We start from the raw sequence: 23,491 nt of genomic DNA, 5'->3' as shown, positions 1-23,491 counted from the left end.
CCAGCAGACTGTGTGGGTGAATGTGAGTGGCTAATTCGAATCCTGATTGCCCCCTTCCCAGCTGTGTGCTCCAATCCCCAGGTAGCCCCCTTGGTGTCCCTCAGCTTGGGGGAGGGAGCTCGGTTCCGTTCTTAGCCCAGCTGGAACTACTTTGCCCCATGCCAGAGCATATAGGACCAAGATGGCTTTCTGGGAAACAGGAGGGCTTTTCTCCAGCTTATAGTGATTTATATGTACATATACACAAAGTGGGACAGTTCCCACAAATGAAGAATATCAGCTATTGCTTTACCCACCTCTCCCAAGTCCTTTACTGTTGACACTGAGATGTGTGCTCATGTTTATAGATTACCTTACCTTTTAGTTGTATGATTGCCCACTTAACAATAGCAAAAGAGTCTCTTGTATTTCTGAAAACTCCAATCTTTTTTGAAGGGTATATACTTTTCTATCACACAGACATGCCCTGATTTGGGTTGATGTGGTATAACGGGAAGCCTGGAAGTCATGGTGGCATTTTGTGGCTGTTTGACCTTAAGCATGCAGCTTCACTTTATGAATCTCATAGTCCCTGGAATGGGTGTAAGAGTTGTAACCATCATATTCATTTTTGTGGCCATTGTGAAATGACACCAGTAAACATTTAGTAAAGTGCCTGGCACATAGTGGGCTCTCAGCACGTATTAGAGACTGTCTCCACAGTCAGTATCATCACCATGGCTCCACCATGGCCCACCATGGCTCCACCATGGCAATGGTTCTTTGCCTTTAGGGTTTTTTTTTTTCTTATTGTTGTTTTGTTTTGTTTTGTTTTGTTTTGGCTTAGTTTCCAGAAGTGGATTTACTGGGTCAAAGAGGGAAATAAAAACGTAACTATTTATAAACTAAGGGATTTAGTTTTGTGTGGATTTCCTGTATTTTCTTTACCTTTAAGGAAATCTGATTTAAGAAGTAGCTAACAGATGGGCTGAGAGGGCATCTGAACAGCCTGGACTGGTGGCGGGTGGTATTTGGGATCACCATATGGGTCCTTTACCCTGGGCATTGTGAGGATGACCCCCTGAATCTGTACGTCAGAGCCTCTTGCAAGTGCAGCCTCCTCATTACCCGCCTGCTGAGCATCCCTGGCTTCTACCAGGCACTGGTCTGTTTCAACAACCCGGAAGCACAGGTGGTTCTGTGTAGACCAGAGGAGACCTGGCTGCTGTGTGTGCAGCCCGGGGCTAGCCGCGGGCCTCCGCTCTGCGGCACAAACAGCTCTCAGCTGCTGTTCTCCCAAACTTGTCTGTGGCTGCTTTTGAGCATCAGGCCTTACTGGTGTACTGCTCTCCTTCCAGCCCTCCCTAGCCCTGAGGACTATGGTGCTGAGCTGTTGAGAAAGTACCACGAAAACCTGTCTGAGGTTCTCACAGACAACCAGGTGGTGCTGAAGATGATCTCACATGTGAAGAGCTTAGCCCCTGGAGACAGAGAGGTGAGCGGGAGGGAGGGAGGGAGGGAGGGGAAATATGGCTATGTATACACACACATTTGCATTTTCTATAAATACATATGCACCACTATCTTGAGAAATGCCAAGAAGGAGAACTAGAAGGTGACTTGTTTTCTAAGGGTAAGTGCCAAATAGAACAGTTGCAGTTTTTTCTTTCTTTCTTTTTTTTTCTTTTAAAAGATCATATCCACTTTGCTACAAGTCAGTTTTACTTAAATCAGGACTGTCCAACAAAAACACTGTGAGCCATTCATGATCTGCTGAATTCTGGTGTATGAATTAAATTATGGTACACATTAAAAGCCATGAGTCATTGGTTTTATAATAAATAAGGCAGTGGAATTACTCATTAGTAGTCTTCTTAAGCTAAGCAATTAGGTCTGCTCTTTCTCCCTCCTTCTTAATTCCAGCGAAGATCATTTTTGTTCCGGGGATGTACTTTTTGGGTGTCCTCTCCCTGGGGAATCCCTTTCTTCTTGCTGGCATCTGTGTCCGGCCATGCAGCGGCCACACTTGTCTTCCTCCCAGACAGACGTGGAGGTTTGGTCCAGTTTTATGTTTGCCTCCCCTTTCCACAGTGTGGCCCTGGGCACACTTCTGAACCAAAGTCTTCTTGCCTTTCTCAACATCACCCACTTTTAATTCGCTCCCGGGTGATCGACACCACAATTACTATGACCCGAAGACGGACGTCCCGCTCTCTCACAGCTTCTTTGTTTTAAAGTTTTGTTTATTTAGTTTGTAGAGTGGACAACTTTCTCTCAGTTCTCTCCTATCAGGTGAGTTCTAGGAATCAAACTGAGCTCATTAGACATGGTGGCCAGGGCCATTACTCCCTCAGCCATCTCACTGGCCTAAAGAGTTGTAGTCCTATATTTTGCATTGCATAGTTCTATAGTAATAAAGAAAAGCATTCATGAAAAGGAACAAAGAACTTTGTCACAAATAAGAACTCTGTCAGTAGCCAGGTTTGGTAGTACGCACCTATAATCCCATTGCCAAGGAGAAGAGGATTATGAGTTTAAGGCCAGCCTGGGATGCACGGTAAAATCCTGCCTATAAACCAAACCACACACACACACACACACACACACACACGAGAGAGAGAGAGAGAGAGAGAGAGAGAGAGAGAGAGAGAGAGAGAGAGAGAGAGAGAGACTTTGAGCTATAATTATTTTGTGTGTGTATATACACACACCCAGGGCCTCATGTATGTTAAATAAGCTTTGTACTACTAGGCTGTGTCCCTGACTCCATACCCCAGCCCCTATACACAGAGTAAATGTGATTATAAAAGCCTCCCAGGTTGAAAGAGGTGAAAGTTGCAAAGACCTCCGCTCCCAGAACACCTTCACCCGAACCCGGCACCGAGACTTGACTGTTCCGCCGCCAGCTCAGGACCACTCTCTCACTCACGTTTGTGTTGCATCTTGAAGGTTATGGAGACACTCGTGAAACAGGACTCTGGCTCAGGGGGCTTCAGTTCCCTGATGTCAGCAGCTCTGGAAAGGCAGACCCTCTCTGCAACAGCCGTTTGGCAGCTGCTGCTAGTAGCTCAGGAGGCCCAGACCTGCCCACTGAACCTGCTCTTGGAAGAAGTAGGAAGGGAGCCTGGCGCCGGGGCTTTCTTCCGGGCAGGTGAGTTGTCCGCCCTCTGCCACCGTGTTCCCCCGACAAAGACAACTGTTGACCCCTGGGGAACAAGAAGGCTCCCTTACAGTTGCCATCTGTGTCCCTCCCCTCAGGAGCAGTGGCATGTAAGTTCCCATGTTCTCCTACAGAGCGGGGTGACCATAGGTGACCAAGGTGCTTTGTGTGTGAAGAAAGCAAGAAGAAAGATTTTGAGTGTGTTCAGGAAAGTGGTGTTTGAGGAGCTAGCTAGAAAGTCCTAATTCAAACATGGCACAGCATCCACGTGCATGTAAACATCGGGTGGTAAGACACACAAAGACAAGGAAACTGTTGGGGGATGTGGGTGCTGACAAGCCCTTATTCATTATTATGGGCTGGCTACAGTGGCTGGCTACTCTCCTCACTCCTAGCCCAAATGAAGCGACAGATGCCATGTGTTGTCTTGGTGAAGAGTGGAGTTGAGAGGTGAGGGAGAAAATGATGCCCATGGTTTGGCTGAGTATCTGGCCTCCCTTTCTTTCAGTGACTGCCCCAGAGAGCATTGTGTTGGAAACAATCCTGAGGCACAGCAGGCTGGTCACAGAGGCCATCCAGCAGATGATGGAGCTCAAGCACTTCTCTTCAGAGGATGAGCATCTGGCTGAGATTGTGAAAGAGGTGGGGAGTGGAGGAGTGGGTAAAGGGCTGTGATTATCGAGTTCTGTAGAACTTGCAGGGTCGATGCCTGAGCCATCTTGGTTCTCTGCGGTATACCTACTGCATACCTGCTGCTCCACCAGCTCTGCAGAACACTGTGCCAGGCTTTTCCTTTGGGGCCATCAACCAGCTCCCAAATCATGACGTGGAGACTTATTTTTAGTTATGAGTGCTCGGCGTAGCTTATGCTCGGTGCTAGCTAGCTCTTTTATCTTAACCTGTTTCTCTCTATCTACCTTTGCCTCAGGGCCTTTTACCTTCTTTCCTTGTGTGTCTGCTGGCCCCAGGCATCTCCCTTCTTTCTCCCTTGTTCTCTTCTTCCTCTTCCTCCTTCTTCTTGAGCCCAGATTTCTTCTCTCCTGCCTAGCTATTGGCTGTTCAGCTTTTTATTAGACCAACCAGGTACTTTAGGCAGGCAAGGTGAAATAAATGCAACAAATCTTTACATAATTAAACAAATGCAGCATAAACAAATGTAACACACCTTCACACATTTAAACTAATATTCCACCGCGTAAACAAATGTAACACATCTTTGCCTAGTTGAAATAATATTCCACAACAGAACACCTTTGTTCTTTAGCTTTCCAGCCCTAAGTGGCAAGTGATGTCATCTGCCTTTACAGAAGAGTTCAGGCTTTCACAGTTGTTTCCAGTCTTGGAAACCGGTGAGTAAGAGGTTTGTGTTTCCGGTCTAGGACACTGGCGATAAGCAGTGAAGCCAGAATTTGAATGAAGCCAGTAATACAACCCCAGCAAACACATCTTCCAACTGCCGTAGCTTAGAATAGCTGGAGAAATGGTGACTCTTTCTCTACCATGTTCTCAGAAGCAGCTGGTCTCAGATGAAGGAAGTTGGTCTTATTGCATGTTTTCTTCTGGCTTCTTGAAAGAGCCAAGATAAACATAGATAGAACAAAGCTTTACCCATATGGGGCAGCAAATAATGCCAGCTCATTTTCGGTGAGGCATCTCACAATGTGACCAGCATCCCAGAATCTAGGTGGGGGCTGAGGAAGACTCAGAGATATCCAGACTTGGCTATGTACATCTCCAACAGGGAAGGATAATAAAGAACATAAAATTAAACCACAGATGTACCTGGAGTGTCCTTTTGATCCACATAGACAAGGGCAGGTTTCTAACCATCCCCACTGGTGACAGCCCCGCCTCAGTCTGCCTCTCAGACGGAATGAAGGCGGCACACGCTCCTGCAGAGCTCCAGAGGCAAGGCTCATCTGCCCGTCTCTCTCCAGAGTGCTGTGCACTTCAGAGCCAGGGCCTCTGCCGTTGATCGCTTTAGCCTCACTAATTAGTCTCCTGCCTGCCTCCAGGGGCATCAGGGTTATTTAGATAGACCTGAAAAGAGCAGAAATAAAATACCTTCCGAATTGAAAGTTCCATGTGGCCATCTGTGGATGGTCTCACTTCATTTTCTCAGTGTGCTGACTCTCTGCCCACAGCTCTAACATTCTGAAAGAGGACAGCTTTGAAATTATATTCCTGGCCTCTTTAAAGCCCCTATTTGAACTTGCTTTAAAACGCTGAGTTTCTTATGAAAGAAAATGATGTTTAAAAGGGTACATCTAAGTGTCTAAAAATATGAAGCCACTCTCTATGCAGAATTACTTCTAGATGTGGAGACAATTATATATTATGAAAAATTATCCTGATCTCTACAGAAGCAGCCGATGCCAAATGCTATAGACACACACACACACACACACACACACACACACACACACACACAAGCTTCCTGTGCTCACTTCTAGAATCCTATATCCTGCTACCCCCAGGCTTCCTATGCTCAGATCTACAATCCTATACCCTGCCCCCCTCCAGGATTCCCATGCTGAGATCTAGAATCCTATACCCTGCTCCACTCCAGGCTTCCTGTGTTCAGATCTAGAATCCTATACCCTGCCACCACCACCCACCCACCCCGCTCCAGGCTTCCCATGCTCAGATCTAAAATCCTATACCTTGTGCCTCCCCCAGGCTTCCCATGCTCAGATCTAGAGTCCTATACCCTGCCCCCTCCAGGCTTCCCATGCTCAGATCTAGAATCCTATACCCTGCCCCCTCCAGGCTTCCCATGCTCAGATCTAGAATCCTATACCCTGCCCCCTCCAGGCTTCCCATGCTCAGATCTAGAATCCTATACCCTGCCCCCTCTAGGCTTCCCATGCTCAGATCTAGAATCCTATACCCTGCCCCCTCCAGGCTTCCCATGCTCAGATCTAGAATCCTATACCCTGCCCCCTCCAGGCTTCCCATGCTCAGATCTAGAAAGGCTTCTTGAGAGGTGCCAGGTGCTAAGAAGACAGTCCTGCAGGAAACACTCGTGCCCCATTTGTTCCTCAGTTTGCACGTCTGTCTTGATATGTACTTCCCTGGTTTGCACTTTGCTAATTTTCTTGTCCTTTGAAAAACAGGGCTCTTCATGTGTCTCATGAAACATAAACTACCTAGAGAGCTCCATGTCTTCTATAATTCATATCACATCACCCCACCCCCCACCCCCGACCCCCTGGTATTGAAGAACATAGAGAAACTCTGATGTTAACACAGCTCTGTCTCTGGTTTTCATTTAGATGCTGAGCATATCCTCTGAGACAGTGAGTCCTGAAGTGGCCCTGAGAGCAGTGCTGAGCAAGGGCATGGAGAAATCTGTCTCGGCCACTGCACTCTGTCGCCTCCTGTGTAGTGTCCACAAGTCTTTCTCTGGTCTGCAACCCCTCATGCAGGAATTGGCACATGGTGGTAAGGAACAGGGGTTGGGGCCTGGTAGACCCCAGGGCACTTTCTATATTGAGTAGAAGAAACAGTGGTTGATGTAAGAGGTTGTTGTATCTCAAGATATTTACTCCTCTTATGTGCTCTTGGTACCTAACAGCCAGGAGCGCAGGTGTGATATGATGCTCTTTGTGTTTAGTGGGAAGTAAAGATGACAGCAATATTACTCTGAGTTTCCTGAGCATCCACATAATCCAGTCTCCTCTAAGAGTGTGTTAGAAAAGTTGCAAAGCATAATAGAAGCTGAGCCCTAGAGCCACGAGTGTTCTCCTGTGCAGGGTTTCTTACCAAGGAAAATGGAGAGGAGAGGTTCACGGTGAGTGATAGCTTTCACTCTGGAGCCAAGGACAAAGAGGAGAAAACAGCCAGTGCAGCCAGAGAAGACTGCCAGCCGACGGAACAAAAGGATCAGGGGGAACCTGAGTCTGTGCCAGAGCAACAGGAGAAAGACACTTCTGCCTCCCCGGACTCTGCCAAGAAGAGCTTCATCTGCAAAGCCTGTGACAAGAGCTTCCATTTCTACTGTCGTCTGAAGGTGCACATGAAGCGCTGCCGGGTGGCCAAGAGCAGACAGGTGCAGTGTAAGGACAGCAGTGAGACCAAGGACTCGGAGAAGGGGCTGCAGAAGCACCAACTGGAGACCCACGGCACGGCGGGAGAGCCTGACGCCCCCAAGAAGAAGAAGAAGCGGCTGCCTGTGGCATGCGACCTCTGCGGAAGAGAGTTTGCTCACGCCTCAGGTATGTCAGACGGCAGTCGTGGAGGACAGTGGCTGCAGATGCTGTAGCCTGGGTTCCAGCCTGGCCCCGTGTGTGTGCCATGAGCGTGGATGGCTTCAGCTCTAGGACAGGTTCCTAGAGGCCTGGTGGTATCTGAGAAGAAGAACATAAGCACTGGGGTCGGCCCCCAGAGCATTGCTCTCCCAGCTGGTGGGGAGGTCCCTCACTCCACTCTGTGCACTGTGAGGAAGTTTAAAGACAGCAGAACTAAACACCTAGCACCACACACTGGCGATTGTAATTGTAGCCAGATGTTTGACGTCTGGTTTGTTGGTGCCCACGTTCCATTTACTTATTGATAAGAAACTTACTGATACGGAAACCCTAAGGTATTAAGTCAGAATCATTTTCCCTTACCCTTGATGTCTGGTAAACCTAATGAAACATGATAGTGAGAGGAGTGAACGGGGAAGGTCAGCTAAAAATCTCTATGTCAGATTCAACCAGGAGTGAGACTCAGGTGACTGGGGAGCAGGGGGTGGACTAGTGGGCATTGAGTGGCAAGGCAGGCCGCGCTGAGGCTCGGATGGCCTGGCGTGTGGCTCAAGCATGAGCCTGGCGAGTGCAGCGTGTTTGGACATGCTCCTGCTGTGTTCCTAACTGACTGATGGTGTTTCGTCTGGGCCTGGTACCCCTACCTAGGCATGCAGTACCACAAGCTGACCGAGCACTTTGACGAGAAACCTTTCTCCTGTGAAGAATGTGGGGCCAAGTTTGCAGCCAACTCCACCCTAAAGAACCACTTGCGCCTTCACACCGGGGACCGCCCGTTCATGTGCAAGCATTGCCTCATGACCTTCACTCAGGCCTCAGCTCTGGCTTACCACACCAAGAAGAAGCACTCGGAAGGTGAGGGCACCCTTCCTTTTGTGCAGAGTGCCACTGGGGGAGCTAAAACCATTTGGCCTTAGGCAGGCACAATAGTTGGGGAAGTAAAGGCAGAAGTAACCATGTATGCACAGGCAGCAGAAAGCTTCCCAGGAGGGCTTCTGAAGAGTCGGCTAGAGCAGCAGCAAGACTTTGTGGTCGGTATTTACACACAGCGGGGAATTGTTAGCACTTACAGTAGTGTTGAGGCAAGAGAAAGAGCTGATGGAGTACTTCTGTGGCTGGGCCATGCTAAGTGCCAGGTGACTGGCCTGGAACCCTTGTGCCCTTGTACCTGCCGGCCTGAGGGCTGGGAGGGGTAGAGATGGGGGAGCACTATCAGTGCATCACAAGGTAGCATCCCAGGATGGTGGAGGAGACTGTGGTGGGGACCAGTCCAGTGCTGGGTCAGGGAAGGGCTCCGAGCTCCCAGGTGTGAGGAGCCATGCCTCCGTCCACTCCCCTGCTCAACACTGCAGTGGCTCTTCCTCTGCAGTGGAGTCTGCCAGGCGACCCTCACTCAGCCCTGGCGCCACTCTGACAGCTCTTCTCATCGCGCCTGTTCATCTGCTAAATGCCTTAGTTTCCCTGCCAGGCCTCAGCCCCCCCCAGGCACTTCCTCCAGGATTGTTTCCTTTCTGGGGGCCTCTCCCTTCAGAGGTCTCTGCTCCTCTTCCCTCCTCCAGGCCTTCCCTCCCACACCTTCTTGTGATGGTTCTTTGGCCCCCTAGTGGAAACTGCCCTCAGCCTGTTTTGTTGTTGTTGTTGTTGTTTATTTGTTTGTTTTCACTTTTCTCTGCATGCTTACCATGTGACGGGCATTGGCACCATAGTTCATCCACCCTAGTGTCCCGTTAGAGCGCAGGTCTGTGATGACGGAGTTGCTAGTCTTTCAAGGGAACTTAGAACAGTGCATGGCAACAAAGAGCCCTCAAGAAACACTTGCTTGTCAGGCAGTGGTGGCTCATGCCTTTAATCCCAGAAGCAGAGGTGGGTAGATCCCTAAGTTCAAGGACAGCCAGGGCTATACAGAGAAACCTTGTCTTGAAAAACCAAACAAACAAAAAAGAAAGAAACACTTGCTGGTGAATGGCTTTCTTGAGTGCTGTTCCAGATATAGATGATTTGTGAACATGCTTGCCCTGCTCTTGTGGCACTTACATTTCAATGGGCAAGATAAATAGCAAGTGTGTGATAGGAATGGAGAGGGTAGTTGTTGCTATGGTGGAAACTAAGGCTGGGGAGCAATGGGGAAGGACAGGGCTGGGTGTGCTGTTCACCCCATCAGTGATGGCCTCAGAGAGATGCGCAATCCAGCCAGAGGGACATCTGGAAGAAGCACACACCTCTCCTCAGTGCAAGTGAGCTTCAGGTGGACCACAGAGATTCTGCTGGGAGCAGAATCATGAGGGGCCCTCCTAAGAGGCAGTGTGCAGAGAAGGGAGTTGAGGGCTAAGACTTGCAGGGTTTTCTCTTCTGTCCTCATGAATTACCAAAAATAATAGCTTGAGATAACACGTGTTGTTACCACCAGGGAGTTAGAAGTTATTTTTAGAAGGGTCCTGAATGGTAAAACGAAGGTTTCATCTGGGATGGTTTCATCGGGAGACTCAGTTCCTGACCTTCTAGACACTTCCTTGGCTCTAGGCCACATCACTCCAGCCTCTGCACCTATTGCAGGCCTCTTCCTTAGACTCTGTGTCTGTCCTCCCTCTTATCTGGGATTCCCCTAGGCCACCTGGATAGGATAGTGTAGTGTCTCATCTCAAGATGCATGCATGACTCAGTTACAGAAGTGACTTTTAAGGTGACAGTAACAGATTCTTGCTACAAGAAGCCACCAAAGAGTTTGGATCAGAGTGATGATAGGCTGGGATTCATACTGTACATATGTGTTTGTATGCATGTGTGTACATGTACAAAATCTTACTCAAAGCCTGGTCAGTAAAAAAAACAAGAACAAGGCCATTGCTCTAGCTGACGTGGGGCCTAGCACTGGCCTTGCGGATCTGGAACCCTCCTCCCCAGCGGCTGTTTCCTGGCCTGAGAGGAGCTGGGGCCTGGTGCAGATGCCAGGTCTCCAGGCTTGCTCCTCACCTGTTTCTAACTCTGGTTACGTTCTCGTGCACATGGGAAATTGAAGGAATCGAGGGCCGTGTGCTAACTGAGTGGGTCTCTGGAACGCTTTGTCCCCTCTGAATCCCTAGCTCATCTTTGTAGTAGTGGGAATCCATGCTAGATTTTTCTCCTGTGAGATGGGTCTCCCATAACCTAGGCTGTGTTTTGCAAGATCTAACTCACGTTTCTGGACAGCAGGACTTACTCTGGTGGAAGTAGAGTGGACTCTTCCTCTCTGTGGAAACCTGATAAACAAGCAGGTTCTCCTGGAGACAAGGGCTTTGTTCCCCGTCCAGTCGTGCTCACCCACTGTGTGATGGTTATGTTTGTGAGGGGCATGCATTTGATGAGGTGCCTCAGACTTACCCAGCATTGCCTGAGGTAATGTCACCTCCCAGTGACATTTCTCTAGTGTGTGCTTTAGAGTGGGTTCTGTTTGCAGAAGTGCCATTCGTGTTCAGTGCTTGTTCTTACACGCTCATGTGCGTTTGCAGGGAAAATGTATGCATGCCAGTACTGTGATGCTGTGTTCGCCCAATCCATCGAGCTGTCCCGGCACGTGAGGACCCACACTGGGGACAAGCCATATGTCTGCAGGGACTGTGGAAAGGGCTTCCGGCAAGCCAATGGCCTCTCCATCCACCTGCACACCTTTCACAGTACGTACTGCAATCGCAGTGTCGTCAGGCACCGCAGGCCGTGCTTGGCACTGAGGAGGCCTAGGACAGTGCTAACAGAGTGATCCCTGCACCAGAGCTGGGCCCCCCATTCTGGGCCCTATCCTCCCAATGTTGTCAGTCCCTCAGTCCCTCCTTAGCATATCTCTGTATGTGTCCTGCTTCTCTGTCCAGCCTGTCTCTTTAGCTCACCTCACAGTGTTTGGCTGGCAGAAGCAAATTATGTTGGAAGGAGAGAGTGTCTTCCCTGTCAGGCTCCCAGGACACTGCACTGGAACAATTCCATCAATTCGTCCAGCTTCCGTTTTCTACCTGCCCCTCTCCACATTCATCCTGTTTTTATCCCTGCTTTTTCTAAAGAAGCAAGCCTGGCTCTTTCTGAGTTACTGTTCACTGTGCTAGGCAGTGCTACCATGTTCCCTCCAAATGCAGTGCCATTGGCTTTCACTGAGTTATCTGGGGCTGCCCCAGCTGCCTGCCTGCCCCTCTCTCTCTCTCTCTCTCTCTCTCTCTCTCTCTCTCTCTCTCTCTCTCTCTCTCTCACACACACACACACACACACACACACACACACACACACACACCAGGAAACACTGTTGGGTGATGGGCCCGTCATTTTCTTCATCCTCCTTTACTGTAGCCATATACATACTCGAATTAGCATATATAGTCAACACAACGCAGCAGGTAGACTGAGAACACATACTCTGAAATCAGTCACATGAGTTTAGACTCGAATTTTGACCCTTCCACATTCATTTCTTTGCCCTGCTAAGCCTTCTCTGCCCCTTTCAAACTGGAATAAATAGTAATAGTAATGCCACCACCTTGGCTTGTCACAAAAACTAAATGCGATTGTCTTAGTCAGTGTTCTGTTGTGGTAAAGAGACACCATGAAGTCTAGGTCATCATCGTCGTGGTGGGAAGCATGGTGGCACTCAGGCAGACGTGGTGCTGGAGAGGAGCTGAGTGTTCTCCATCCAGATCCACAGGCAACTTGGCTTGAGCATTTGAAACCCCCTAAAGCCCACCCCCAGTGACACACTTCTCTGACAGGGCCACGCCTCCTAATCCCTGTCAAGTAGTGCCACTCCCTAATGACCACACATCCAAATATATGAGGCTATGGGAGCCATTCCTGTTCAAACCACCCCAAAGATGCCACGTGGAAAGGACTAAATTCTTTGCCTGACACAGAAATGCTCACTAAATGCCAGAGACTGGTGTTACGGGTGTTAAGTACATCCTTGTTGGGTACCATATGCCACCTCAGAGTGTGTGTTTCTTGCATGCTCTCATCTGCCTGCCCCCACTTTCTTTCTCACACCAATGTCTGGCTGTGGGCACAGTGTCTCACAGCATATGCTCTCTGTAAACATGTCCACATCTCTTGTCAGCCACCCATCGAGGACTTTGCCAGAGCTCCTATGTGCCTAGCATGTGTGAGGACTCCTGGGTCATGTACCCCCAAGGAGTTAGCAAGACTGTCCAGAACTCGAATCACAGTGGCCCTCCAGATGAGTGGGGTTTGGCCCAGACCCAGTGCCACACTTTCAATGTCTTCTCAACCTCGAGAAATGATGTTCTGCTTTAGTCTTCTTTTCACAGCAGTAGGAGAATTAGTGAAGGGACCCTTAATCTTCACACTCAATCTTTCATACCCTGGAGCCCGCTGGCATACCCTGGAGCCTGCTGGCATACCCTAGAGCCCACTGGCATACCCTGGAGCCCCCTGGCATACCCTGGAGCCTGCTGGCATACCATAAAGTGCACCATTCACACAAGCTCAGCATTTAGGCCCCACTTTCGCCTGATCACAGCATTGCTGATAGAAACTGTCAAAAGTGTCTTAAAACACAGTGCAAACCTGGCCTTTCCATGGGGAAACTAGCCTGTGGTTCTGAAGGCTGCTGTGGGCAGGATTGCTGATTTAAGCAGAGTCACTATATATACAGGTGGAGCTTATGGCTTGGACCTTTCTTGTGAGCAGAGGATTTTATTATCAAAATATTTTGCTTTCAGTTGCTTTAAGAAAAGATTGATGTTTTCTGTCATCTAGATGACAAAAGTGTCCATCAGCAGTAGCTCCTTTTTTTGTTTTTGTTTTTTTGTTTTGTTTTGTTTTTTCGTGATAGGGTTTCTCTGTGTAGCTTTGGAGCCTGTCCTGGATCTTACTCTGTAGACCAGGTTGGCCTCAAACTCACAGAGATCCGCCTGGCTCTGCCTCCCGAGTGCTGGGATTAAAGGTGTATACCACCACCACCTGGCAGTAGTTTCGTATTTTTGAGTTCCCACTGAGGATGTATAGGTGAGACCTTTTCCCAATTAGATCCTTGAGCAAGGTATTAGTTGACCTCTAAACCTTGATTTTCCTAATCTTAAAGTAAGACTCACACTAGACCCTCCAGGCTGTGAGGGAGCTAACATGAATAAAATTCCTGAACACACCCGCCCAGTGTTCACCAGGAGTCTGTGCAAAGGCTTTACTGTTGGGTCTCAAGTGGGGACCAAAAAAGTGTCCCCTACTGCCACTGGCAGGAGACACAGTGACACTCTAGAGGTGTGTTGGGAAGGTCTACTGGGAAGTGGAAGGCAGGCCTGTCACTGCAGACAGGAGGAAAAAGCATGGCACTCCCTGTAAAGTAGACACAGGATGGGGGGGGGGGGGGGGTTGACATGTAAGTAGGAAGCAAGTGGTGGAGGTGAGCAGTTTGACACTGCACAGGTGGTGAGTCCAAAGGCTTGGAGGAGTCCTGCCTCCTCGGGAAAAGGGAGTAGAGCCAGAGTGTTGCCACACTGACTTGGAGTCCTTGGACTCTGGCCCCACAGGAAGTCTGAACAGCCTTCCGTCTTGCTGTATGAGACAGTGGCATATCACTGACTGCTGCTTGTGCTGTTGTCTCCCTCTGCCCCTCCCTCCCATGGATGCCCTGCCTGGAAGCAGACATAGAAGATCCTTATGACTGCAAGAAATGCAAGATGAGCTTCCCCACACTGCAAGATCACCGGAAACATATCCACGAGGTGCATTCCAAGGAGTACCACCCCTGCCCCACATGTGGGAAGATCTTCAGCGCCCCTTCCATGCTGGAGCGGCACATGGTGACCCATGTTGGAGGGAAGCCCTTTAGCTGTGGGATCTGCAACAAGGCCTATCAGGTGACCCTGGCCACTAAGAGCATGCCCTCATCCCTGCCTACTCCCCATTGGCGTTTGTTGCCTACATGTTGTCTGAGCTTGTCTCCAGGATGTGACAAACAGTTTGATTCTGAGAAAACCTGGCAGTGTACTGCGTGAACACACACTTAGCATCCATGAGGCCCTGGGTTACACCCGAGCAGACTAGTCAGATTTTTCTTTGGGCTGCCAGCTTGCAAATGACATAGAGACTTATTATTAATTATGAAAGCTTGGTCTTAGCTTAGGCTTTTTTCTAACTAGCTCTTATAATTTAATTAACCTCTTTCTATTAATCCACATTCTGTCATGTTGCTTGGTTACCTTCCTGTCTTATATGTCCTATTTGTTCCATTGGCATCTCCTGCATGCCTCAGTTACCTCCTTCTACTTCCTCTCTCTGCCCAGAAGTCCCACCTATACCTCTTGCCTAGCTATTGTCCATCCAGCTCTTTATTATACTAATCACAGCAATATATCTTCATTCAGTGTACAAATATCCCACAACATTTCCCCCTTTTTGTCTAAACAGAAAGGAAAAGTTTTAACTCTAACATAGTAAAGCTATATACAATTAGAACAATTATCAGGTAAGAATTACATTCACAATGTCCAGTCCATTTGTATTTGGCATATTTGGAGAAAATACTCTATTATGTATCTTATCTTGATGAATTTAAAGGTTTATACCTAAACCACTTTTTTTTACCATAACTTGCAATATCATCCTAAAACTATCTTTTTAGACCTCAAAATATTTTGTTAGATTAAACAATTTAAGCTTTTTTTTTTTTTTTTTTTTTTTTTTTTTGGTTTTTTGAGACAGGGTTTCTCTGTGTAGCTTTGTGCCTTTCCTGGAATTCGCTTTGTAGACCAGGCTGGCCTCGAACTCACAGAGATCTGCCTGCCTCTGCCTCCCAAGTGCTGGGATTAAAGGCATGTGCCACCACCGCCCGGCTAATTTAAGCTTTTATATTTCTCAACTTTATAAATGTTACATCTCTTACGTAAGTTTCTTTTTTGAATTTGGTAACAAGGAAAACTGTAACTATAACTATCTTGTCTTCAACTCCATTAGAGACCTGAGGAAGGATATAATATTACCCAAGTAAATGGGAAATACAGAGCAAACAACTTCCAAAACTATAGAAACGACAGAGACAGCTGGCTGCCTGGACAGTCACTCAAGTTTCCTCTGCAACATTGGGGTATCCATCTTTGGCCAACAGACCTAGAATAGCTGACAGACTTTTCTGTGAAGCAGAAATTTTGAAGGACTGTCCTACCGTATCTTGACAAAGTTTGGCAGTCACTTACTTTTATGTCTTGCTTGTCCAATTTGGACAGCATTCTGTCAGCAGTCAAGGCAAGGGCAGTTTCTTTGCTCAGAAACTAACTTTGCCACAAAGAAAGCAAACTCCATATGGAGATTCTTCGATGCTCATCATTCTTTTTTGAAGTAAATTGGTGCTGCCAGGAGCAGACATGTCTCACTGTCATGAAAAGCCTTAGGTTATTAAATGCCATATTCTGTAGGTCTTAGAAGTGTTTGATGACCTCTATTTAAAATATATCTTTGTTTGACCTTGAAAACATAGCTAACATGACTATAAGTTTGATTGTTATAGATGACTAACACTAACCTGTCTTTCTTTATTATCCTAAATAGCTTTCAAGGACTAAAACTTTACATTTTTAAATGGGCTATATAGGTATAATACCTTAAACAAGAGTAGAAACATGTACACAGTATAACAAAAATAACCTTAAATATACAAAAATCTATACCAATGTAAAATATTTAAGACTAGTGGTTGTTCAAAAGTAGACTCAACAATCAACCATTTTATCCCATAATTTTTATACTATATTCTCCCTTTTTCCCTTCAGAAAGAGATCCCTGAATCTAATCTCATTCATTCAGCTTTTTTCCTGACCAATGACACCTTGTAACCAACCCCTCAAACGATAACCAACATCCATAACCCATGGAATTACCAAAAACTACCCACCCTCTGGGAATGTAGGCATCATGTTCTCTAGACTGCTTCCTTTTGTCTGGGAGCAACAGCATCTTTAGGAGACCTTGAGAAAACTGGGATAATGGTCAAGTTCTAAGAGAGCTACCTATATTATTTCTTGTTTACTCTCTGTGTAATGGGAAAGTGTAGAACTTATCTGAAATCTTGGCTAGATAGTCTGTGTGGCTGGACCATCTCAGCTAGCAGCTTTGAAGTTGTTCTGGATGCAGAATTTTGAGGAAATTGTAACAGAGGCATTTTGAGAGGCTAGATCACCTGGGCTAGTTGTCATTGTTTGTGTCTGGTTCTTTTTTTCTGAAGACACATAAACTTTTAAAGGTAACATATATATCTGCATTAACACAAGTATGGAATATGTAGTGTGCACAAGTCAGTTAAAGTTTTTTGTTTTATGTTTGAGTAAGAAAAAGGCATCTGTAGACTTTATAAGTTTGTGTGGACTGTATAACCAAACCTCTATTCATGCCATATGAAAGGATGGCATGTAATAATAAGTCATGAAGACTCTGTAGCCAACAAGATTTATCATGTCTAATACAGTCTCAGAGCTGTTCCCATAGTAGAGGGATCAGCATATATATCATTTGTCCTATAGTCTTTTTTATTATTATTATTTTATGTCTGTAGCCAAGATTTTCAGGAGGTCTCCCCCAATTATATCTGATCTTCATTAATTTTGAAGGAACCCATAGCTTTTTGTTTACTGTGGAAACAAAAAATACAACCTTTCCCCCAACACAGCACATTTTCTGATTTCCATTCTGAGGTTAAGACATTCTTAAAATATATAGGTTGGTTTAATATAGCAGTTTCCATAATCCAGTGTCTCTCAGTAGCTATTTTTTTTGTTCATTAGCATTTTAAAAATTCAAAGTCAACAAAGCACCATATAGGATGCAGATACCCTGTGTATTTTCCATCTTTAGTGGCTTATTCTTCTTATATCACTTTACTCTCTCTTTAAAGACCTCACTTTGTTATTTTTAAACTATATACCCATTTTCTTTTCTTTCTTTAGCATCTAAGCACATTTTTTTTTTTTTTTTTTTTTTTTTTTTTTTTTTTTTTGGTTTTTCGAGACAGGGTTTCTCTGTGTAGCTTTGTGCCTTTCCTGGGACTCACTTGGTAGTCCAGGCTGGCCTCGAACTCACAGAGATCCGCCTGGCTCTGCCTCCCGAGTGCTGGGATTAAAGGCGTGCGCCACCACCGCCCGGCTTAAGCACATTTTTATGCATTTGTATCTGTTCAGAGGTTTTCCTGGTCTGGACCTGACTGTACTAAGTGCCTGCAGCCGCACACTTGCAACAGTCTCTAATTTGTGAGCCTAACCTTAAACTGCTAAGCAGTGCACCTCTGTTATTGCCTCCTACTTCCTCTCTCTGCCCAGAAGTCCCACCTATACCTCCTGACTAGCTATTGGCTGGTCAGCTCTTTATTAAACCAATCACAGCAATATATCTTCACAGCAGACATTCTCTGAGGAGTCCTGGTCAGAATGATGCTGAGATGAAGTGTTAGCTGGCAGAAGGTCCCAGCCTCATTGTGTGAGTGTTGGTTTCCCCTTGGGTGCTCATGTCCTATGGACAGTTGACTCTGGGCATGAAGAACATGCAGAGTGAAACCTTACCCAGGCTTGCTGTGCTTATTGTAGTCACTGCTTGCTGTTTGCCTCAGGAAAGGGCTCCAGATCTGTGTGTAGTTAAAGTGAAATGGCACAGTGGTCCAGAAATAAACCATACCTGTCAGAAACTGGTCATAGAGAACCAGTCCTGGCTTATGACTAAGGTTTAGACCGAGCAACCACTGTTTTAGCTATGGAAGGCTAGCTCTGTGCCAGGCCTCATGCTGTGATGGGGAGTAAAACTGGGTTTGGTCCCTAGGAGCCCAAGGATTTGTAGAGTGATGCTCCTGGTGCACTTTTAGAGCTGGAGCCAGAGAGGGATGCAGCTTCTGGCTCTGCTCCAGCAGGTCACTGTCCACACCCCGGGCCTTGGCAGCACTGAGGTCCAGCCTAGCGTGCTGAACACATAAATGCTCCAGTCAGGCCAGACTTTGGTTCTAGTCTGACTGTTTGCTGATGTGTTCCTAGACAAGTCCCTAACCCTTCTGTGTGGCAGTCTGCCTCAATGGGAGGATCCTTACATCCCCTCAAGCTTGTGTGAGTGAGGACTTACCGGAAGGTCCACCGAAGAGGTCTGCCTATAGTGACCTCTTCGCTAACATCAGCCTCCAGGGGCCTGATTCTAGATCCATGAGCTTGTCTCAGAACTTTCTGTCATTGTTGAAACTTTCTAGGACCTAACATTTGCCAAATGCCCTGCAGCAATTGTCTGGTCTGTGGTACCACAATCGGACCCACCACCCGGATGTGTTTGCTGCCCAGAACCATCGGTCACCCAGGTTCTCATCACTGCAGTGCAGCTCCTGCGACAAGACCTTTTCCAGCACCATCGAACACAAGAAGCACATCAAAGCAGAGCATGCAGGTGACGCTGGTGCAACTGGGGGTGGAGGGACCCATGTCCTCTGTCCAGGCGCTGTGGTGATTGCCTCCGCTCTGCCCTGGCTCACCTGTCCATCAGGAGCTGTAGTTTAAGTGGCAGCGGTTCTCAAGCCCCCACGCAGAGAGCAGTGTAAGCTCCAGCCAGCCTCGGGACACCCAGCCAGCTCCTGGAAAGGGTGTGGCTTTCATGGCAAATGGGTCCAGGTGGGAATCTTGGCTCTAGCACTTAGCACCTGCATGACCTTGGCAAGTGACATCTCTTTTCTGAGTCTGTTTTCTTCTCTTCAGAATGGAAGTTATTAATACCTCCCTTGCAGGTACATTTGGGGATAATCACAGCAGCTGTCAGTTACAGAGCATTTCCTATGTGCAGGGCACCAGCCAAGCGCTCTGTATATTTTGTCATTTAATTCTCACAGCCCCCTTTGCATCCACACAGTCTGGACCAGATCAGTGCTCTTTACCAGTAGGTTCCACAGATCTCTACAGGCACGGGTTCCTAACACTTGGCAGATGCTGTGTGGAACGTGGGTCCTTGCCCCACCCAGCCCTGTTCCCCTCCAACTGTAGCTGAGCCATTCTTTATCCTTTCTACTGCTCCTTTCCTTTCACACTCACAGATCTGAAGTTCCATGAGTGTGACCAGTGCAAGGAACTCTTCCCCACACCAGCTCTGCTGCAGGTTCACGTCAAGTGCCAGCATTCAGGTCAGTGGCCCTTCTGTGTGTCCCTGAGCCCAACAGTGGGGTGTGAGTCTTGGTTCCACCATTCACAGCTCCATAGCCCAGCCTAAGTCTTTTTACTGACTTGTGCCTCCATTTCATCTGGAAGATGGCACGTTAGTACCAACCTTGTATGAAGCCATGAAGACTTCAGGCCTGGCCCCGGTAAGCAGCCCTGTGTGAGAGCCATGATTGTCCCCGGTACTGTATTTCATCCAATATCAATTGAACCATTTTTAAAGAAACATCAAGAAAAAAAGTGCTGCCAACAAAGCTGTGCTTTTTTATCACTAGAATTTGTAGGTTATTCAAAGTAGTCAGTCTCTTTTCCTTTGTTGTTTTTGTTTTTGTTTTGTTGTTGTTGTTGTTTCTCAAGACATGGTTTCTCTGTGTAACAACTCTGGCTGTCCTGGAACTTGTTCTGTAGACCAGGCTGGCCTCACACTCACAGAGATCTGCCTGCCTCTGCCCCCTGAGTATTGAGATTAAAGGTGTGTGCCACCACCACCTGGCAGTCAGTCTGTAGTCTTAATTGATACCAACTTTTTATCATGTCACTTACTCAAGTACATACATAGAAAAGAAAACCTAAGAAATAAATTAAGGGAAGACTCTCTGGTCCCTTTTCCAGTGTTACTCTGTCATCAGAGCATTGATCCGGGGCACAGGCTGTGGGGTTTTGTCAAAGGACAGGAAGCCGTTGCTTTGGTGCCCTGAACCCTTACGAAATCAGGCTGCCTTGGTCTCAGCCTTGGACTGTAGCCAGTACTTCATTTGCCTTCTTCCTCTTAGACCACTGGGTCCCTGGGAGGTAAAAGTGGGTTGCATCCTCTTTAGAGATGTTCTCCTATGCCACAGACTCTGGTTCTGCAAGCTTTGATGTTTGTGCATGCACAGTTGTTGATAATGCACCCAACTGCAGTCCAGCCTGCAGCGGTCAGGTGCCATCCATCCCATTCAGAAGTCTTCAGGTGCACTTCCTGAGGCTGAGAATATAGCTCAGTGATAGGCTTCTTGCCTAGCATATGAAGGCTGCAAGTTCAATTCCCTGCATAGAAAAAAACTGCTCCTTGGATTGAGGAAATGTAGTCCCATTGGCAGGCTGTCTGCTGCTATTGAGTGAGTAGTGGACATTAGCAGAGGCGACTCAGCCAGAATCTGCTGCACATGGCACTGTGGCCTGAGGGCCCTAGCCTGCTCTGTATGTGCAGTTTCGTAAGGAGGATGTGTGAGCTTTAGGTCCTGTGCGCCTGCCTTACTCCCCGATCCTCACTGTGCCTCCTTGGACCTCCCCTGCCCTCAGCCATCTTTCCCTTGCAGCCGGATAATGTCTTCTGCCTCCTCCTTCAGGGTCGCAGCCATTCCGGTGCTTGTACTGTGCGGCCACTTTCCGCTTTCCTGGAGCGCTGCAGCACCATGTCACCACGGAGCACTTCAAGCAGTCGGAGAGCACCTTCCCCTGCGAGCTCTGTGGTGAGCTCTTCACCTCCCAGGCCCAGCTTGACAGCCACCTGGAGTCTGAGCACCCAAAGGTAACGGGCACTGAGACCCAGGCAGCTGCTTCTCAGACGGTGCAGGTGAGTCTGGGGCCAGTGGACAAACAGAACGTGAACGCAGAGTTCTGAGGGCTCCTCTGTGGCTCACGGTCCCAGCACCCAGTCCCACTCTGTGGGGCTCTCACGGGTCCTTTACATGATACCCTCCTGATCTTAGCGTCTCTCAACTGCCTGTCAGACAACAGGAAATTCTAGTCTGTTGGTGGCCCCTAGGTGGAGGGAGCCTGGAACAGGAATTTGCCAAGGTGGAACAGCAGTTTCTCTTTCAGCTCCCACATTCCCCACCTTCTGAAAAGCACTATCTGGAGGGTTGTCAGGAAACCCTGGAGAGGGCTGGCTGTACTCTGTGGGTCAAGGCCCATGGGTAGACCCCCTGGCTGGTTACAGTACACATTCATGTAAGCCTGTGCCTTCACTTACCTGCTGAAAAGTCTGCCTCTTGATGTGAGAAGGCCATGCTTGAGCCAGTCTCTGTTTCCCTGCTGCTTCCTGCTCTCCCACCTTCTCCAGAGGCAGCAGAAAGGAGCAGCAGCTGGCTTCTGGCAGCTGTCAGTGGTTCCTAGAGAAGGAGGGGTAGGCTTGTGTACTCACGGAGATTTCTCTGCCCAGCTGTCACACTGTCCAGGTGGAAGCCAGTCTTGTTTTGCAGCCTCTGGGAGCAGTGAAGTCAGGTGGGCAGGACTCCAGGTGAGGCTCCCATTGTCATCCCACCCTGAGCTACTCAGCTTCTGTCTTGCCTAGAAACAAGGCTTCTAGACAGGGTGTCTTGCAGGTGGGAGAAGACTCCAACCCTAGAAGAAAGAAAGGCAGCTTCCTTTACAGTTTAGTTGACAGCAGTACTACTGGACCAGATACCTGGTGACTGGCCACCAGTTATCCTCACAACCCTGCCACAGAGCTGGGCCTGCCTTCCTCCCCAGTGCCCACTCTCCACCCCTAGCTGGTCCTCCAGAGCCAGGTGGCCATGCCCTTGGAACACACCGTCTTAGAAATGTCAAGGCATCAAGCTGTCAGTATCAGCTTGGAGGTGCAGCAGGAACCACAGAAGAGCTGGGAAGGCCATTGTTAACAGAGTGTGCAGGTTTGCAGGGGCAGCTGTGGCCTGTGGAAGGGACAGGAGCCTATGCCTGCCCCACCAGCCACTGAGCCAAGTGCCTGAAGTGAGTGGGAGAAGCCACAGTTGAGCCAGTTTCTCACCACGAAGACTTTCATCCTCAGCGGGACCCAAGCTCTTGGAGTACTCTTGTTCCTTGGAGCTCTTGCCTGGCACTTACTCTGCAATGCCATCCCTGAGACAGGAGAAGCCAGTGCACGCCGCTGCGCCAGTGTTCACTGGGGTGTAATCACAGAGTCCATGCACCCCAAGGTGGCGTACTGAGCGAAATTATAGCAATTTAGTGCACAGAGTTATTTAAATTGTCTGCCTGCCTCTCTTTTGCATCGCTGGTGTATGAAACTTCCCTCTTCCCATTAGGTGTAAGTAATTGCTCTCCTCAGGTGAAAACATAAATATCATCATTACAGCATGAGACGGGAGCCATGTAAATTCTGGGGAGCTCACTGTGGACACTGCCCAGAGCAGCCTTCCTGTCTTTCCTTTCAGGTGATCCAAGCTCCAGAGCCAGCGGCCCCAGCTGAGCAGGTGATCACTTTAGAGGAGACTCAGCTTGCTGGCTCACAGGTGTTTGTGACTTTGCCAGATTCACAGACCTCTCAGAACAGCTCTGAGCTTGTAGCAGTGACAGTGGAGGATTTGCTGGATGGTACCGTCACCCTGATCTGTGGTGAGGCCAAGTGAATGGCTGCTCCCTCCAGTAGAGGGGGGCTGCACTGTACCAGAGAGGAAGCTCGTGGCCTGCCTGCCTCTGCTCTAGATGCTGTCCCAAGTGCTGAGCTGCTTGGCTCAGCTCCACCCTGGTGCTCTCACTTGGAAATCAGAGGCTTCGTTGTCGTCTTCCGAGGATCCGGTGTCTGAGACATCCACTCTGACGCCAGCACTACCGCCTTGGTGGCAGACAGCCTCAATCCTCCAGGCTGCAGCTCAGGCCTAGATTCCACCTACCCCCCAGGGAAGTCTGGCTTCTGAAATCAGAGTCCGAAGGATTAGTGGATGAGAGCTGGTGGCCAGGGTAGCCGAGGAGACACAGCATGCTGGGTACCCTCTGGAGCAGGGGGGTTACCTGAGTCTGAGCCCACAAAGGGCCTGCAGACACCACCAGTGCCTCTGCCAGTAAAGCACCAACACAGCCTCCAGGGACCCCAGCTTGGCAGCCTGCCCTTCCCCACTTCCCCCATTCCATCCTCCCCTCTGCTCAGGTGCCCCTCAGAGTTTAGCTGTAAGGCAGGTGGCAGTGTTAACGTACAGGAAGTCCTCATTGTCCTTCTGGATCCCTCCTGCTCTGCCCTTCCCAAAACAAAGCTTTGGAGCATTGCT

The 23,491-nt window shown here is 48.3% G+C and overlaps 1 protein-coding gene and 1 pseudogene across 1 annotated transcript in view; one reads left to right on the top strand and one right to left on the bottom strand.

Moving 5' to 3' along the window:
* Zbtb40 (zinc finger and BTB domain containing 40) overlaps window positions 1-23,008 on the top strand; it is a 69,910-nt gene extending 46,902 nt beyond the window's left edge. The window contains exons 7-18 of the mRNA XM_059255215.1: window positions 1,338-1,474; window positions 2,929-3,130; window positions 3,648-3,781; window positions 6,415-6,583; window positions 6,895-7,356; window positions 8,038-8,244; window positions 10,875-11,039; window positions 14,002-14,216; window positions 18,600-18,762; window positions 19,400-19,486; window positions 20,852-21,078; window positions 22,661-23,008. Of these exons, the coding sequence (XP_059111198.1) occupies window positions 1,338-1,474; window positions 2,929-3,130; window positions 3,648-3,781; window positions 6,415-6,583; window positions 6,895-7,356; window positions 8,038-8,244; window positions 10,875-11,039; window positions 14,002-14,216; window positions 18,600-18,762; window positions 19,400-19,486; window positions 20,852-21,078; window positions 22,661-22,855 (2,363 nt within the window). The 3' untranslated portion in view covers window positions 22,856-23,008. The remainder of the gene's footprint in view (window positions 1-1,337; window positions 1,475-2,928; window positions 3,131-3,647; window positions 3,782-6,414; window positions 6,584-6,894; window positions 7,357-8,037; window positions 8,245-10,874; window positions 11,040-14,001; window positions 14,217-18,599; window positions 18,763-19,399; window positions 19,487-20,851; window positions 21,079-22,660) is intronic.
* Window positions 1,835-2,921, bottom strand: LOC131904433 (cytochrome c, somatic-like; annotated as a pseudogene).
* Window positions 23,009-23,491: the final 483 nt, after the last annotated feature.

Source organism: Peromyscus eremicus, chromosome 2, assembly GCF_949786415.1.
Source record: "Peromyscus eremicus chromosome 2, PerEre_H2_v1, whole genome shotgun sequence".
Classification (NCBI taxonomy): domain Eukaryota; kingdom Metazoa; phylum Chordata; class Mammalia; order Rodentia; family Cricetidae; genus Peromyscus; species Peromyscus eremicus.
This window is presented reverse-complemented; position numbering and strand designations above follow the sequence as displayed.